Here is a 16,673-nt window from a genome sequence, read left to right on the forward strand (position 1 = left end):
GAGATTTATCCATGTTATATCATGTTATGGTGTACTAAAAAAGAATGAGGTACTAATAATTTTTAATCCATTCATCCATTAATGGACAGCTGCATTTTCTCTACTTTTTGGCTACAATGAATAATACTGGTATAAATAGTGCATACAAGTTCTTGTCTGGACATGTGATTCTGCTTCTCCTGGGTATATATATACACCTAGGAAAATTGCTGGCTCATATGGTAGACACATATTTAACATAATACCAGTCTGTTTTCCAATGATCTCTACCTTACTAGCAATATCTGAATATATTCAGCACCGAGGAATATATCAGTGTTCTCTGGGCTCACATATCTAACGGTAAGTATAACAGAATTGGTATGTGCTGTGAAAAAATACAGAAGGAAGACATGATCATTTCTTAGGGTGGGAAGAGGTGGTCAGGAAAGAATGCACAAGGAGGACAAGTAGACACCTGTTAACATCTTAGCTGGTCAACTCAATCTTGGAAGCCAATTTATTTACAAACAATCCATCTACCACCATGAGAAAACAACTATGAAAATCTTAATTAGTACAAAGCTCAGAAGCTCCACTTAGGTTCAACAAGCATGGCTATGGTGCTAAGCAAATCGTCTTTTTCCATAAAGTGAGTAAAAGGTCAGTTTCACAGAGCATAATGATCCTTGAAGCAGCAATCCTCAGATTTCAGTATGGCCCTGTATGTTTTTAAATAAGCAAGGCTAGAATGAGCAATAGAGTTTTTTTTTTTTTTTTTTTTTTTTTTTGGGACAGAGAGAGACAGAGCATGAACAGGGGAGGGGTAGAGAGAGAGGGAGACACAGAATCGGAAACAGGCTCCAGGCTCCGAGCCATCAGCCCAGAGCCCGACGCGGGGCTCGAACTCACGGACCGCGAGATCGTGACCTGGCTGAAGTCGGACGCTTTAACCGACTGCGCCACCCAGGCGCCCCGCAATAGGGTTTTTAAGAGTATGTTGAGTGACAGATGCCAATTATATTAAGTGATCTGAACTAATGTGCATAGGTAACCAGATACTTCACATAGGTAGAATATTAATGCCATAACAAATCCAAATGGCCCCCAGTTTGATCAAGACTACTAGATTCTCTAGAGGAGCAAGAAGTGAACTTTCTCAACTTACCCTATTCATAACTTTTTATTGGTGCAATTTCTACTAAATCTTGTGGTAGAACTACCTACCATCAGGGTAAATGCTGTTGCCTAGAACAGGATTACAATTAATATTAGAATCAGCACACGGAACTTGACATGAAAAATCTAGGTCAAGAATCTATAGGATGAGTCTCAGTTCAAAAGTGAATTGTACAGAGACTTAAGTAAAAACCACGTCAAAGATTATGTGAGCCTTAAAGTTAATAACGTCTTCCGAGATGTAGCATGTTAAGAATGCACCGACACTACATAAATAGTGAACAAAGAACAGAAAAAGGTTTTTTGACTAAAGCGGGGAAGACAGTAGAAAAATATTTACAAAAAGTGTTCAGAATAAGGTAATATTTACAAGACATCAAAAAATTAATCTTCAGCCATAATGAGGCCTCTTCGAGCTCCCAAAACCTTTGCTTTCTTCTCCTTTCGTTTTTGTTCATGTTGCTTCCGTTGTTCTTCCCTAAAGAGGCACAGGTACACATTAGGCTCTAGTGAAGCTCAAGAATCCACCTGTTGTCACACTCCTGTCCAAGCTTACACTGACCTCCTGCACACTTGCACAGAACACACTGTCATCGGACACTGTCCTCTATTTAGTGGCTTGTCTGATAGAAGCCATATCTGTAAGTCATTTGTGTTAAAGGGCTACAAACTGGTATTTTTCCTTTTATGTTAATGCGGCACCCTACAATTAAGCATGAAACTGGGACAGAAGGCACCTTGGTGCCTTAATTTGTTTTAAATGAGAAATCTCTACTTTTGGAAGTTAGAGGTCAGGCTCAAAATCATATAGTGTGGTGAAAATACTTGAACTAGAACCATAGTCTACTGAATTAAGCCACTGTACTTTTCTGTAAGGAACTGGGGATTCAGACAGGGGGAGTCAGGATTAATGATTTTTTTTTTTTTTTAAGTTTTATTAAAGTAATCTGTACACCCAATGTGGGGCTTGAACTCACAACCTGGAGATCAAGAGTTGCATGCTCTTCTGACTAAGCCAGCCAGGTGTTCCTATGTTAACAATCTTAACAGCAAAGTTAGTAAAGGTCTTGGTGGCAGCTGGCTATAGGCAACTCAGATGATGGGCAACCCTGCATCAGTAGAGTTTTATTTGGGGAAATGACTCCACCAGCACCTGCCGCAGCCCACTGCAAGCTCTGGCTTTAACTTGGTTTTCAAGCAGAAGGAAGCAGCTTAGGATCATCCTGGGATCTCCCCTAGTGTAGCCTAGTAACCCAGGTTTCCCTGGGAGTGAAGAATTATATCTATCTGTATACTTAGGTGCTCTGGGCACTTGGATTAGGGGCTGGAGGGTTGTCCAGGTGTCCTGTTGGGGCCAATAGGTCATGTGAGAGAACAGTGTCCCCTTCTGTATCACCTACAGAGCTTTGTAAACAGTGCAGTTACTTGGGCCTCACCTCCCACTTACTAAATTAGAAACCATTGTGGTGGGGCTTAGGCACCCATACTGTTAGGCAGTTCTGTATGTGATTCTACTCCTAGTCTTCCTAAATACCACTATTATCAAAACTTTCTGTCCCTCAGAGGCTTTCTTTTTATCTATAGTCTTTCAACATTAAAAGAACTATAGACCTGCATAATTATGTACTCACCTAGTCTGGAGAGGAGGTTGTTTGTAAGTTTTCTTGTGGAAGCTAACTCTGTTTATATGCTCCTTCAGAGAATTCTTTTCTTTAGATTGTCCCCATGGTTTCAGTTTTCCTAGTTTAGGAAAGACAAAGAGTTAGGAAGATTCTTGTATTTATAGTCCCAATTTTATTCTCTATCTGGGACTACTCCTTTTCAGTATTTACACTTTGTTTTTATAGATATTTGCCAGCATAGTTCTATTAGCTTTAATTTCATATTCCACAGATCCAATTTGCATTTTTTTCTCCTAAAAATAAAAGTATGTCCTACTTTTTAATCCTTGGAAAGTCACAGATAGTCCTCATACTACAAAAAAAAAAATCTTAATACTAAATCCAATTACATAGCACATTAAAAAAAGCCATCACAACCAAGTAGTTTATCCCAAGGTTAAACATTTAATATTATAAAGTATTTCATCTAGGAAATACAAATCAAAACCACACTGAGATACCACCTCATAATGGTCAGAGTGGCTAAAATTAACACATCAGGAGACTATAGATGCTGAAGAGGATGTGGAGAAACGGAAACCCTCTTGCACTGTTGGTGGGAATGCAAACTGGTGCAGCCACTGTGGCAAACAGTGTGGAGGTTCCTCAAAAAATTAAAAGTAGAACTACCCTATGACCCAGCAATAGCATTGCTAGGAATTTATCCAAGGGATACAGGAGTACTGAGGCATGGGGGCTCTTGTACCCCAATGTTTATAGCAGCACTTTCAACAATAGCCAAATTATGGAAAGAGCCTAAATGTCCATCAGCTGACGAATGGATAAAGAAGATGTGGTTTTTATATACAGTGGAATACTACTTGGCAATGAGAAAGAATGAAATCTGGCTATTTGCAGCAACATGGATGGAAGTGGAGGGTATTATACTAAGTGAAAGAAGTCAGTCAGAGAAAGATACCTTATGTTTTCACTCATATGTGGATCCTGAGAAACTTAACAGAAGACCATGGGGGAAGGGAAGAGGAAAAAAAAAGTTACAGAGAGGGAGGGAAGCAAACCATAAGAGACTCTTGGATACTGAGAACAAACTGAGGGCTGATGGGAGTTGGGGGAGAAGGGAAAGTGGGTGATGGGCACTGAGGAGGCCACTTGTTGGGATGAGCACTGGGTGTTGTATGGAAACCAATTTGACAATAAATTTTAAATAATCCTTGCTCTCTCGGGCTTACTTTTCAGTGGTAGAGGTGGATTATAGTCAGGTAACATGTATCAGGTGAAAGTAACATGCTATGAAGAAACAGAAAACAGCAGTGTGTGAGGCAGGGAAGGGAGGAAAGCCCTCTGAGTTGGTGACAGTTGAGTGAATGCTGCATTAAAACAAGGGAGGGAGCTGTGCAAAGGGGTGTGGGACTAGTATTCTAGGTGGACCAGAGGGATAACAAGTTCAAAGACCTGGAGGTGGGAATGAGCTCAGTCTGTTTGAGGGGGTGAAACACCAGTGTTATTGGCACAACGTCAGGTGAGGAGGTGATGAAATCAACTTGGGGGAGAGATGAGAACTCTTAGAGGAGGTTCTGAGCAAATCAGTGACGTGCTCTGATCTGTTTTTCAGGTTGGAGTGGGGCCTAGAGGCTATTCCAAAAGTCTAGGAGAGATGATGATGACCTGGATGAAAGGGAGTTGCAGTGGAGGGTGAAAATAGTTGGGGTCAAAGATCTATATCAAAGGTAGAGCTCAAAGGACCAGCTGATGCACTAGGTATGGGGTCTAAGAGAGCGAGAAGCCAGAGGACTCCTAGGTTTCTCCCTGACAACTCAGTGAATAGAGGTGCCAGGGCCACATATGGGAAAAAGAGGGGAGGGCTGTGAGAGGAAAGTAGTTGTTTTGCTTTTGGACTACAAATGACTTACCTCTAAATAAGATTTGTTTACTAATTTAAAGATAAACACTATTGGACATGATTTGTGGGAAGTCTTCATGTTTAAAGTAATTTTAGAATCACTGCAAGATACAGATACTTTAACATATGCCCAATTTATATGGGCATTTATATGGCCAATAAAGGTCCCAGGTTGTTGGACTGGCAGATTCCAGCCTGGAATCACTTGAAAGTTGTGAAAAAAACATTCATTTACCCAAAGGCCAATTTCCAAGTTTCTTGATTTTGCCTGAAATTTTCTTTGCCCTAACACTGATTAGAAGTTATGTCTTTGGATTAACAAAAATGTAGGTGAATCATTTAGTATTTGCTTAGTGGACAGTCTTTTAATCATGGGTCATGTGGGCCCAAGGGGAAGGAATTCTAGGGGGTCAAGTGTGAGAATCTTTCACATCCTCAGATCTGCAGAACTATTTAATCTTAAGTCTATTGCATGTCTTGTATCTCAGAACATTCCCACATACCTTTGTGTGGCTCGTAGTTGAGGGGACGAGACAGACTTGCTTTGAGATCAAATATTGGTTTCTTGTTGGAGACTGGAGTCTGTGCTGCTTCAGTTGTCAACTTGAATGGGGTAACAACTACAAAACCAAAGAACCCCCCCCAGGGCTTAATTAGAAAAAAGATCTATAAAGTTCTTTATTGAAGTACCACTTCTCAATATTAGGAATATCATCTATAGATCATTAGTTTGGTTAAAAAGGAAAAGGGGGAGGGGCGCCTGGGTGGCGCAGTCGGTTGGGCGTCTGACTTCAGCCAGGTCACCATCTCGCGGTCCGTGAGTTCGAGCCCCGCGTCAGGCTCTGGGCTGATGGCTCAGAGCCTGGAGCCTGTTTCCGATTCTGTGTCTCCCTCTCTCTCTGCCCCTCCCCCGTTCATGCTCTGTCTCTCTCTGTCCCAAAAATAAATAAAAACTTTGGAAAAAAAAAGGAAAAGGGGGAAAAAAGAATAACCAAGGAAAGCTAACCACTGAGATTTGCTTGTGACCAGCTCCCCAAATAGTCTCAATATTATGGTATTTCCTAGGGTCAGCTGGGTGTTGAAAATCCTGTTTAAAGAAGTGGGTAAATTTTCAACCTGTGTCCCTGATATTATTTATCCTTTAAAAATATCGGGGCGCCTGGGTGGCGCAGTCGGTTGGGCGTCCGACTTCAGCCAGGTCACGATCTCGCGGTCTGTGAGTTCGAGCCCCGCATCGGGCTCTGGGCTGATGGCTCAGAGCCTGGAGCCTGTTTCCGATTCTGTGTCTCCCTCTCTCTCTGCCCCTCCCCCGTTCATGCTCTGTCTCTCTCTGTCCCAAAAATAAATAAACATTGAAAAAAAAAAATTAAAAATATTATACATTAGGGGTGCCTGGGTGGCTCAGTCAATTGAGCGTCCGACTTCGGTCGTGATCTCGAGGTCTGTGAGTTTGAGTCCTGTGTCGGGCTCTGTGCCGATAGCTCAGAGCCTGGAGCCTGCTTTGGATTCTGTGTCTCGCTCTCTCTCTCTGCCCCTCCCCTGCTCATGCTCTGTCTCTGTCTCAAAAATAAATAAAACATTAAAAAAATTAAAAATATTATACATTAGTAGTAACATTTTCTTTCACACAAATAGATATAAAGCCTGCAAGGAACTTTATCACATATAGATGAAAAGATCCGTGGCTCGGTTGTTATTTAATAAAACTTATTAAAAGATGTGAATTCTTTAAAAAAAATTTTTTTTAACATTTATTTTTGAGATAGACAGAACGTGAGTGGGGGAGGGGCAGAGAGAGAGGGAGACACCGAATCCGAAGCAGGCTCCAGGCTCTGAGCTGTCAGCACAGAGCTTGACGCGGGGCTTGAATTCAGGAACTGTGAGATCATGACCTGAGTCAAAGTCAGACGCTCAACTGACTGAGCCACCCAGGCGCCTCAAAAATGTGAATTCTTGTACCATAAAGTTAATACACAAAGATGGTAGGACTCAGCCCAATTTGTACTAGAGTTGGGCACATTTTATAATTCTTTTCCATCACAGGCTGCACTTGGCTATTGTCCTATGTTAGCACTTGCATGTATACATGAATAAGCCACCAGCGTCTGGGACCACTCAGTGAAATCCAAATATCACAAAACCCCTGTGCTTAAGAGATCTCATTGTGTCACTATCAGGTGCCAGTGGTGGTGGGAAACACTGGGGCTGCCCACAATGCTGATGAGAGTTTAAATGGGTACAATTCAACCTGTACAGTAGCCATCTGCAACCCTGCTAACCAGCAGTCCATCCTAGGTCTACAGAAGCTCTTATATGTGTATGGGAGACATGGTTAATAAGAATGGTCCTAACGCTATACATAATAACAAAAGTTGGAAATATCCACATGTCCATGAGGAGTAAAACAGATACACTGAAATACATCCGTACCAGTGACGATGAATAAACTTTAGCTCATTTATCAATACGGATGGTTCTTGAACATTATGCTGAGTGAAAGAAGCAAATCACAGGGAAAAGAAATCATACAATTTTATTTCCTTTACATAAAACTCCTATCTGTTAGGGAAAAAACTATCCCATCCTAACTGAGCACACCCCTGAATTACCATGAGGAGAAAGCTCTGAATATGGTAAACATTTAGTTTCTGCCTCATGTCCTTATCTGTGACCATTTCTGAGTCCTTTCTCATTACGAGGTAAGGGCTGCTACTCTGTGACCCCAGCTCTCTGTAAAATAACACAGTCGTATCTTAGCCAAGTCCACTCCATTTTTAGTACTGCCCTCTGCCCAGTCCCCTTTCTCCCATACTGTAAGATTTAGAATGTTATATGGACTGGTGCCTAGATGGCTCAGTCAGTTGAGCATCTGACTCCGGCTCAGGTCATGATTTTGTGGTTCGTGAGCTTGAGCCCCACATCCGGCTTGCTGCTGGCAGCACAAAACTTGCTTTGGATCCTCTGTCCCCCTTTCTCTGCCCCTCCCCCTATTGTGTGCTATCAAAAATAAACATTTAACAACAACAAAATATAATGTTATATGGAATGTCTGCTTGCTGGTGTAAATTAAAGGTTAGAATGGGAATTAGCTCATTTAAGGAGGAATCATAAACTTACTGTTCCCACCATTTTGGACCCTTTTAAAATATAGTTGTCAGTCTCTCATTATTCTATCTTTTTTTAAATTTTTTTTTTTTCAACGTTTTTATTTATTTTTGGGACAGAGAGAGACAGAGCATGAACGGGGGAGGGGCAGAGAGAGAGGGAGACACAGAATCGGAAACAGGCTCCAGGCTCTGAGCCATCAGCCCAGAGCCCGATGCGGGGCTCGAACTCACGGACCGCGAGATCGTGACCTGGCTGAAGTCAGACGCTTAACCGACTGCGCCACCCAGGCGCCCCTCATTATTCTATCTTTAAGGTATGACGAAATTCTCAACAGTCTCCACACTGATTATTATCGACACTGTACTCTCCTTTGGTCTGAAGCTCCAGCTGGATTGCTCTAGTCTTGGGCAAGCAGGCAACCCTTTCTGTGTGATCAAGGCTCTCTCTTGACACATTTAGTAGGACTCTCCGGAGAATCTTGACATACTTAATTCTAATACAAGCCTCAATCTGCTGGTGGGACTTTTTTAAACTTCATACCACTATTGTAGTATTCTTTTGAAAACCAACTGGTCAATGTAGGTACTAATTAAGTAGACTTTGTGTAGAAGAGTATCCATATGGCTTATTCTGGCTTACACAATCTACTGGTCCATAGTGCGGCATTTATTCCATGAACTCTGGAATCCTGTTTCAGAGTCCCAGAGGACCAAACAGAGGCTGTAATGCATACTCTGATCCTCCTTCTCATCCCTGAGTTCGAGAAGGAGCTGAATGCTCTTCAGGGAGGGTTACCATCTTAGGACTCCTCCTAGACAGGATGGAGTCCTCAGGTGGTAATCACTTTTTTTGTTTGTTTGTGTGTCTGGCATTTTCCTCACCAATATAAAATGAAAAATATGCTATGGTCAAATTTTTGCTTTTGATTTTATGGATATGGAGTAGCTTTAAGTAAACAGATATAATACTTAATTTCAGGAAGTTACATGCTTAAAGATGAACCAGAGTTTTTGTTCTGTTTTACCAGAAGCAGAATTCCCCTTTGTGGTCTTCAGCTTGCATGTCTGAAGCATAGCCTGGCCTTTTGGGGTACTCCCAGACATAGTCACATGCGGAGACTTCCTGGCTGGAGTCTTGGTCAGTGACCGTTTATGCTCATTATCTTTGGTAGCAGCTGAAAACCTAAACAGGACAGTGGGGTACAAGACATTAGTGCTTATGTCAAGAGTAACTTGTATCATACACACACCTGTCACCAAGTAGCAAAAGGACTCAATAAATATTTATGTGAATGAACCTCTTTTGCAGAGTAAACATTTTAAAACACTGATACTAAAGCAAATCATTTATCAACTTTTCTGGTAAAATATGGTGTTGTATTCTCTGCTCTCCTTGCCTTGACCAATACAGGACAAGGCAAAGCTCAAAGGAGCTACCGGGGGGTTCAAGTTACAGTTTAGGAAGTACTTTCTCCTCCTGATGATGTCAAGTCAGAGGGAACAGGAGACTGCTATGCCAAATAAGTAACGGGAACAGATCTTACATCTTCCTAGAAGAATGCCATTTATTTGAAATGTACATAAGCCCATTGTCTACTCTTGGCAAATTGCCATAAAGACATTTCACTGTTTCTATGATGCACAGTTTTTTTACATTTTAATGTCTGAACTTGGGATGTGTTTAATAATTTGTAACACATCATAGCTGGCAGTGATTTTTTCTTTTTTTTAACGTTTATTTTGAGAGGAAGAGAGCACAAGATGGGGAGAGGAAGAGAGAGAGGGTGATAGAGAATATCAAGCAAGCTCCGCACCATCAGCACCGAGACCATTGTGGGGCTTGAACTCACAACCCGTGAGATCACGACTGGAGCTAAGAACAAGAGTTGGACACTCAACCAACTGAGCCACCCAGGTGCCCTGGCAGTGATTTTTTTTAGTGGTCCCTAAGATAATGGTGAATCTCTGGTTGATGGGGTCCTTAGATTCAGTGAAATTCAGAAAGGACAGATATTAATATACATGGTGGTGAAGGTAGAATTAACAGATGAGAACTTCTGGACTTCTACTAAAGATATAGCGGTAATCCTGAATCAACCCTCAAAATTATTACAAAACATTTTACAACACAGTTAAGAAAACTGAATGTCAGGAGAAGTGCCGTGAAATCCAGGCTGCTCTGTATACTGCAGTGTAGCAACAATTTACCCCTGACCATGGTGTCCTTAAGTAGTATTAAATACAATCCAAACTGCCAACTATAGCTACCTCATATTCCAAGCTAACTCAATAAATAGAATTCTAAACATCAGGGCATTTTTAAACTCTAAAAACTACGTCAGGGGTGCCTGGGTGGCTTAGTCAGTTAAGCGTCCGACTTCGGCTTGGGTCATGATCTCACTGTTCATGGGTTCAAGCCCCGCGTCGGGCTCTGTGCTGACAGCTTGGAGCCTAGAACCTGCTTTGGATTCTGTGTCTCCCTCTCTCTCTGTTCCCCCCCTGCTCTCACTTTGTCTCTCTCAAAAATAAATATTTTTAAAAAATTAAAAACTATGTCAAATAATTGCATGTGTTGGGGGAAGTGTTACCAGGCACCACCTCTATTAGATGCTGCAAATGCCCTTGAAAAAGGAGAGAACCAGGGATACGTGGCTGACTCGGTAGAGCGTGCAACTCTCAATCTCAATCTCAATCTCAGAGGTGAAATCTCAATCTCAATGTGGGTTTGAGGCCCACATTGGGTGCGGAGATTAAGAATTAAAAAAAAAAAAAAAGAAAGAAAAAGAAAAACAACAACCTAGGAATAAATTTAACCAAAGAGGTGAAATATCTATACAATGAAAACTATAGAAAGCTTATGAAAGAAAATGAAGAAGACACAAAAAAATGGAAAAAGATTCAATGCTCCTGGGTAAGACGAACAAATATTGTTAAAATGTCAATACTACCCAAAGCAATCTACATATTCAATGCAATACCTATCAAAATAACACCAGCATTCTTCACAGAGCTAGAACAAACAATCCTAAAAGTTTGTATGGAACCAGGTAAGACCCCAAATAGCCAAAGCAATCTTGAAAAAGAAAACCGAAGCTGGAGGCATCATATTCCCGCACCTAAGATGTATTACAAAACTGTAATCATTAAGACAGTATGGTACTGGCACAAAAACAGACATTCAGATCAATGGAATAGAATAGAGAACCCAGAAATGGACCCACAAATGTATGGCCAAATATCTTTGTCAAAGCAGGAAAGAATATCCAATGGAATAAAGAGAGTACCTTCAGCAAGTGGTGCTCGAAAAACTGGACAGCAACTAGCAGAAAAATGAACCTGGACCACTTTCTTATACTATATGCAAAAATAAACTCAAAATGGATGAAAGACCTAAATACAAGACAGGAAGCCATCAAAATCCTCGAGGAGAAAGCAGGCAAAAAACTCTTTGACCTTGGCCACAGCAACTTCTTACTCAATACGCCTCCAGAGGCAAGAGAAACAAGAGCAAAAATGAACTATTGGTACCTCATCAAAATAAAAAGCTTCTGCACCACGAAGGAAACAATCAGCAAAACTAAAAGGCAACCGATGGAATGGGAGAAGATATTTGCAAACGACATACCAGGTAAAGGGTTATTATCCAAAATCCATAAAGAACTTGTCTCAACACCCAAAAACCAAATCATCCAGTGAAGAAACAGGCAAAAGACATGAATAGACACTTCTCCACAGAAGACATCCAGATGGCCAACTGACACATGAAAAAATGCTCAACATCACTCATCATCAGGGAAACACAACTCAAAACCACAATGAGATACCACCTCAAACCTGTCAGAATGACTAACATTAACAACTCAGGCAACAACAGATGTTGGTGAGGATGAGGAGAACAGGATCTCTTTTGCACTGCTGGTGGGAATGCAAACTGGTGCAGCCACTCTGGAAAACAGTATGGAGGTTCCTCAAAAAATTAAAAATATAACTACCCTATGACCCAGCAATTGCAGTGCGAGGTATTTACCCAAGGGATACAGATACGCTGTTTTGAAGGGGCGTAAGCACCCCGATGTTTATAGCAGCACTACTGACAGTAGCCAAAGCATGGAAAGAGCCCAAATGTCCATTGATGGATGGATAAAGAAGACGTGGTATATATATACATATATATGTATATAATGGAGTATTACTAGGCAATCAAAGAGAATGAAATCTTGCCATTTGCAACTATGTGGATGGAACTAGAGGGTATTATGCTAAGCGAAATTAAAGAAAGACAAATATCATATGACTTCACTCATATGAGGACTTTAAGACATAGAACAGATGAACACAGGGGAAGGGAAGCAAAAATAATATAAAAACAGGGAGGGGGACAAACATAAGAGACTCTTAAATATGGAGAACAAACTGAGGGTTGCTGGAGGGGTTGTGGGAGGGGGGATGGGCTAAATGGGTAAGGGGCATTAAGGAATCTACTCCTGAAATCATTGTTGCACCATGTGCTAACTAACTTGGATGTAAATTAAAGAAAACAAAAATGTTTCAGTATTAAAGAAAAGGGGCCTGAACATCTTCATCTCTGTGATGCTTATACTTGATGGCTATCTTGCTATCAGGAAAGGCACAAGAAACAAGAGGGATCAATGAGGCATGATGGCCATGACACTGTAGTACCCAATGGGTTATAATATTTCTACTTTAGGACGAGTCAATTTAGTTCACTGCATTGAGAGATTTTCTGTAGGAATTTAGCTTCAACTTTACTTTTAAGTCAATGGAAAATTTTTATGTATCTTTGCAGGCATGCATTAAACTAATAAAATGAATATCCATATATATTTTCTATCTTATGAACCAAATATGAGCTTAGAGAAATTTGATAAAATAAGAAAACAGAACACAAATTTAAAGAAACAAAGATTAGAATTTATAAAAACCATCTGTTGATCTTTCTGTTCTGATCCTCTTTGCCTTCTTTTTCACCAACATTGAAACACATTTGATGTCATCTACCTGAAATGTACAGGAAGCAGTAAAGCTTTGAGATCTTGTCCTCTTCTTACCTGACGTTCATTTTAGTTGCTGACAGAACAGGACGCTTGGTGGACCCCTTCCCGCACAAGGTGATGCGGCCTGCGGCCCCCTGCGAGCGTTGCTGGCTGGTGGGAGTACAAGCCACAGGGAGTCTTCCCCTGAGAGGAACTGGGGTCGCCACTTTTCCCTTAGTGACAGGAGGCTTCTGAAGAAAGACACCCACAACCTTGTTCAAGTTTGGCTTCTTAGAGGATACTGTCTCCAGAGCACCCCCATTCATCCCCTTGTTCTATCCCAATTTTAACCCCACTTGTTATCTTTCCTTCTCACCACCTCATCCTATTCCTACCTGCCAGGTGGGCAGTGCCTTGCAACTTGCCTTGGTATGGTAACTGAGTTAGGAGTAACTTCTGGTTGTGCTGAGTCATGTGTGACAGAAAGCCTTTCCAAGCCACCATGAACCCAGGTATTTTCTGACTAGAGGATGTGGCCAGAAAGGAGGATAAGTAGCTTCCCTTGGACATATGGTATCTTTGAGAAGGTGATACGCAGTTTATTAAATATAAACTTGAAGAACCACCTATTACATAATTAGCATGAGTAATCTACAAGTAACTCCACCCCTACCCCAATTATCCTCCAGTGGTTTCTTAAAAAGTTCTTTAAAGAACAAACAAAGAAACAAAAAAACTAAAACCAAATGAGGGAGAGAGGGAAATGCTCCCTTTGAAATGACTGGGAAGAGTCCTCCTACCTTATCTTTTTTTTTTGATATTGTCAAGGCACAAAGAATAACAATGTCTTCCTATCATTAGTTTAAACTCTGTTGCAAGCAGAAGAAATACAACTTTGTTAACGGACAACAGTGGTGGGACTACTGAAATTTTAAGATAGAAAAATACTGATTATATCCTAGGAAATAAAGCAGTAAGAGAATTATGTTAACTTCTCATCTCAACATACAAGCAGAAGAGATTCTTAAGTGAGACAAAGTTAAAACCAAAATATTTACTAAGTACACATCTGTACCATAAGCCAAGAGCCCAGGTTAGACGTAACAAGCACGCTCTTCTATTTAACCATACTTTTTATGTCTATCTTTCCCCAAAGATTCCCAGTTTCCATGCTGTGTCTCCTCACAGTTCACCTGGTGTCAGGACCATCAACTCTACACCTTTGTTTGAGCAACTTAAATTGTAGAAATGATCCTACTAGCCCTTATCAATCTTTCTGACTTTTTCTTCAGGTAGAATATTATACCATTGATTGTAGTAGTACTAATTCATTTTGTTAACAATGCATGTAATCAATTCCTCCCTTTCTTTTACCAATAAAAATCCTCTTCAGTCTTAAAGCAAAGAGCTCAATCATACGTCTACACAAAGATGTGGGTTAAGGATTAAATATAGGGGAAAATAATAAAAGCAGTAAAAATAAATAAGAGCTCATTTTTATGATTTTTGGAATAGGAGGGACATAGCAAAAAAACTCAGACCCTTAAAAGGAAAAGGTGGGTAAATTTAAAAAAAGCCTTTCACAAGATAAAAGACACCATTAATATAGTTAAAATATAAACTGTAGGAAAGTATTTGCAATATATTATAGCATTAATATAAATGGGTAATAAATGCATTAAAAATTGAGAAAAAAATTCACCAAAAAACCCTCAGCCAATTATAACATATAAACATATAATGATGAAAGAAATGCTAATTCAACTGGGATTTTTTTCATATCATATTAATAAAGATTTTAAGATTTTCATCATTTCCACTGTTGGTAAAATAAACATTCATCTTGGGGCACAATGTTTCTGATGTTTGTAGAAAAAGCCTTTGGTGACTAAGTCAAATAGGTTTCCCTGCTCTAATTATCCAAGTCAAGATCCTGTCTAGGATCTCTTATTTATGATTATCTAACACTATCCAATGACCAATCCCAAAACATGTCAACTGTTAATAACAACTTCCTATCAGCTATACTGAAGTCACTGTAATTATTTTTTATTTTCCAGTTTCCAAACAGATCATACCAAATAACCCATGATAGATCTATTCCTTGTACAGTGGGGAGTGGGCATGAGATTTTAGAAATAAACTCATTCAGATGGGGTATCAGTAAAAAATAATTTACTCATGTATTCAACACATCTTCAGGCCTACACACAAGTTTCTGATTGAGGTAGTTGTTCTGCCCTTAATTTTCACCTGGAAATTAATTCACCCATATTACGTAGTATAGACAACTTGAGTTTCAATCAAGTATTTAAGTAGACCTAGCTTCATGGTAAGGGAAACGACTAGCCCTGCTGCAGGCATATTTGCAGCTAGCTCATGCATATACAAAAAAAGGAACTACATGTCTACTTTCTGTAAAGCATCAGTATGGACCTCCTGTCCAGGTATTCAACCCTTGCTAAAGTTTAAGAAAATGTTACTATGGGACACTGAGTATCTCTTGTCTGATTCTCCACCCAGGGTGTTAGACGGAAGCATTCAAATGCTATGGCTTGGCTTTGCCATTGTTAACTGGTTGATAAATGGTGTCTTCAACTATGTAACAGTGGTTTTATAAATAGTTTAAATGAATGTTTGTTACTGTAGATTCAGCTTCTCACTAAGAAGCTTATGGTTTTGTTTTTTTTTTTTTTTTTAACTTTTTTAATGTTTATTTTTGAGAGAGAGACACAGAGTGTGAGCAGGGGAGGGGCAGGGAGAAAGGAGACCCAGAAATCAAAGTGGGCTCCAGGCTCTACAATGTTAGCACAGAGCCCGACATGGGCTTGAACACACAAAATGAGATCATGACCTGAGCCATAGTCGGATGCTTAACCAACTGAGCCACCCAGGTGCCCCATTAAAAAAAATTTTAAATTCATCACCCAGTGTGTTTCTCTATTGGCCTATGTATCAGGAAATACAAAACTCAACGGAGTGACTGATACAGCAGACACTGTCCCTGCTAACAGTGTTCATGTTCTGCCCCTTTTATTATTTTTTAAAAGATATTATCAGAGTTTGAATCTTTTAAGTTTATTTATTTATTTTGAGAGAGAGAGACAGAGAGACAGAGACAGACAGCATGAGGGTGGGAGGGGCAGAAAGAGAGAGAGAAAATCTCAGTGCAGAGCCCAATGTGGGGCTTGAACTCATGACCCATGCAATCATGACCTAATCCGAAATCAAGAGTCAGATGCCACTGAAGCACCCATCTTGTTCTGCCCCTTTTAAATCAATTTTATACTGTTTTGTGTTGTAACACCACAGACTGCCTCCAATTATTTTTAATAAGCAGGTTGTATGTATTATTAAATTCGAAAATAAATGTCTCCTAGCCCTCTGAGTGGCACCTCTTTAATACCAGATACCATGTAAGGCCATAACAGGATGTCATCAACTCACTGCTCTGCTAACTCAACCTCGAGGCTGAGTTCACCTTTTCTTACTTGAAGGGACCTTGAGTCCAGCAGGACCTGTAGAGGAGCCCCCAGGGAGCTCAGTTATCAGGAAGCCTCTAAGTTAGCCAGTAAAAGTGATTCACTTCCTTTTTTTTTTTTTTTTTTTTTTAACATTTATTTATTTTTGAGAGAGACAGAGCATGAGCCCAAGAGGGGCAGAGAGAGAGAGGGAGACACAGAATCCAAAGCAGACTCCAGGCTCTGAGCTGTCAGCACAGAGCCCGATGCAGAACTCGGACTCACAAACTCGAGATCATGACCTGAGCCAAAGTCGGATGCTTAACCAACTGAGCGACCCAGGCACCCCTGGAATTCATTCTTTATAGTGAGGACTCCCTGTTTAATTTGGAGAGTTTTGAAAATTCTTATGGTGGGGGGAATCAATTTCA

The 16,673-nt window shown here is 40.4% G+C and overlaps 1 protein-coding gene across 4 annotated transcripts in view; it reads right to left on the reverse strand.

Moving 5' to 3' along the window:
* Positions 1 to 962: 962 nt before the first annotated feature.
* NUSAP1 (nucleolar and spindle associated protein 1) overlaps positions 963 to 16,673 on the reverse strand; it is a 76,949-nt gene continuing 61,238 nt past the window's right edge. For all 4 annotated transcript variants that reach the window (XM_030318442.1, XM_030318445.1, XM_030318444.1 and 1 more), the window contains 5 exons: positions 12,857 to 13,032; positions 8,813 to 8,970; positions 5,184 to 5,300; positions 2,790 to 2,898; positions 963 to 1,636 (listed from right to left, as the gene is read on the reverse strand). In XM_030318442.1, the coding sequence (XP_030174302.1) occupies positions 1,543 to 1,636; positions 2,790 to 2,898; positions 5,184 to 5,300; positions 8,813 to 8,970; positions 12,857 to 13,032 (654 nt within the window). In that variant the 3' untranslated portion in view covers positions 963 to 1,542. The remainder of the gene's footprint in view (positions 1,637 to 2,789; positions 2,899 to 5,183; positions 5,301 to 8,812; positions 8,971 to 12,856; positions 13,033 to 16,673) is intronic.

This window comes from Lynx canadensis, chromosome B3, assembly GCF_007474595.2.
Source record: "Lynx canadensis isolate LIC74 chromosome B3, mLynCan4.pri.v2, whole genome shotgun sequence".
Taxonomy (NCBI): Eukaryota; Metazoa; Chordata; class Mammalia; order Carnivora; family Felidae; genus Lynx; species Lynx canadensis.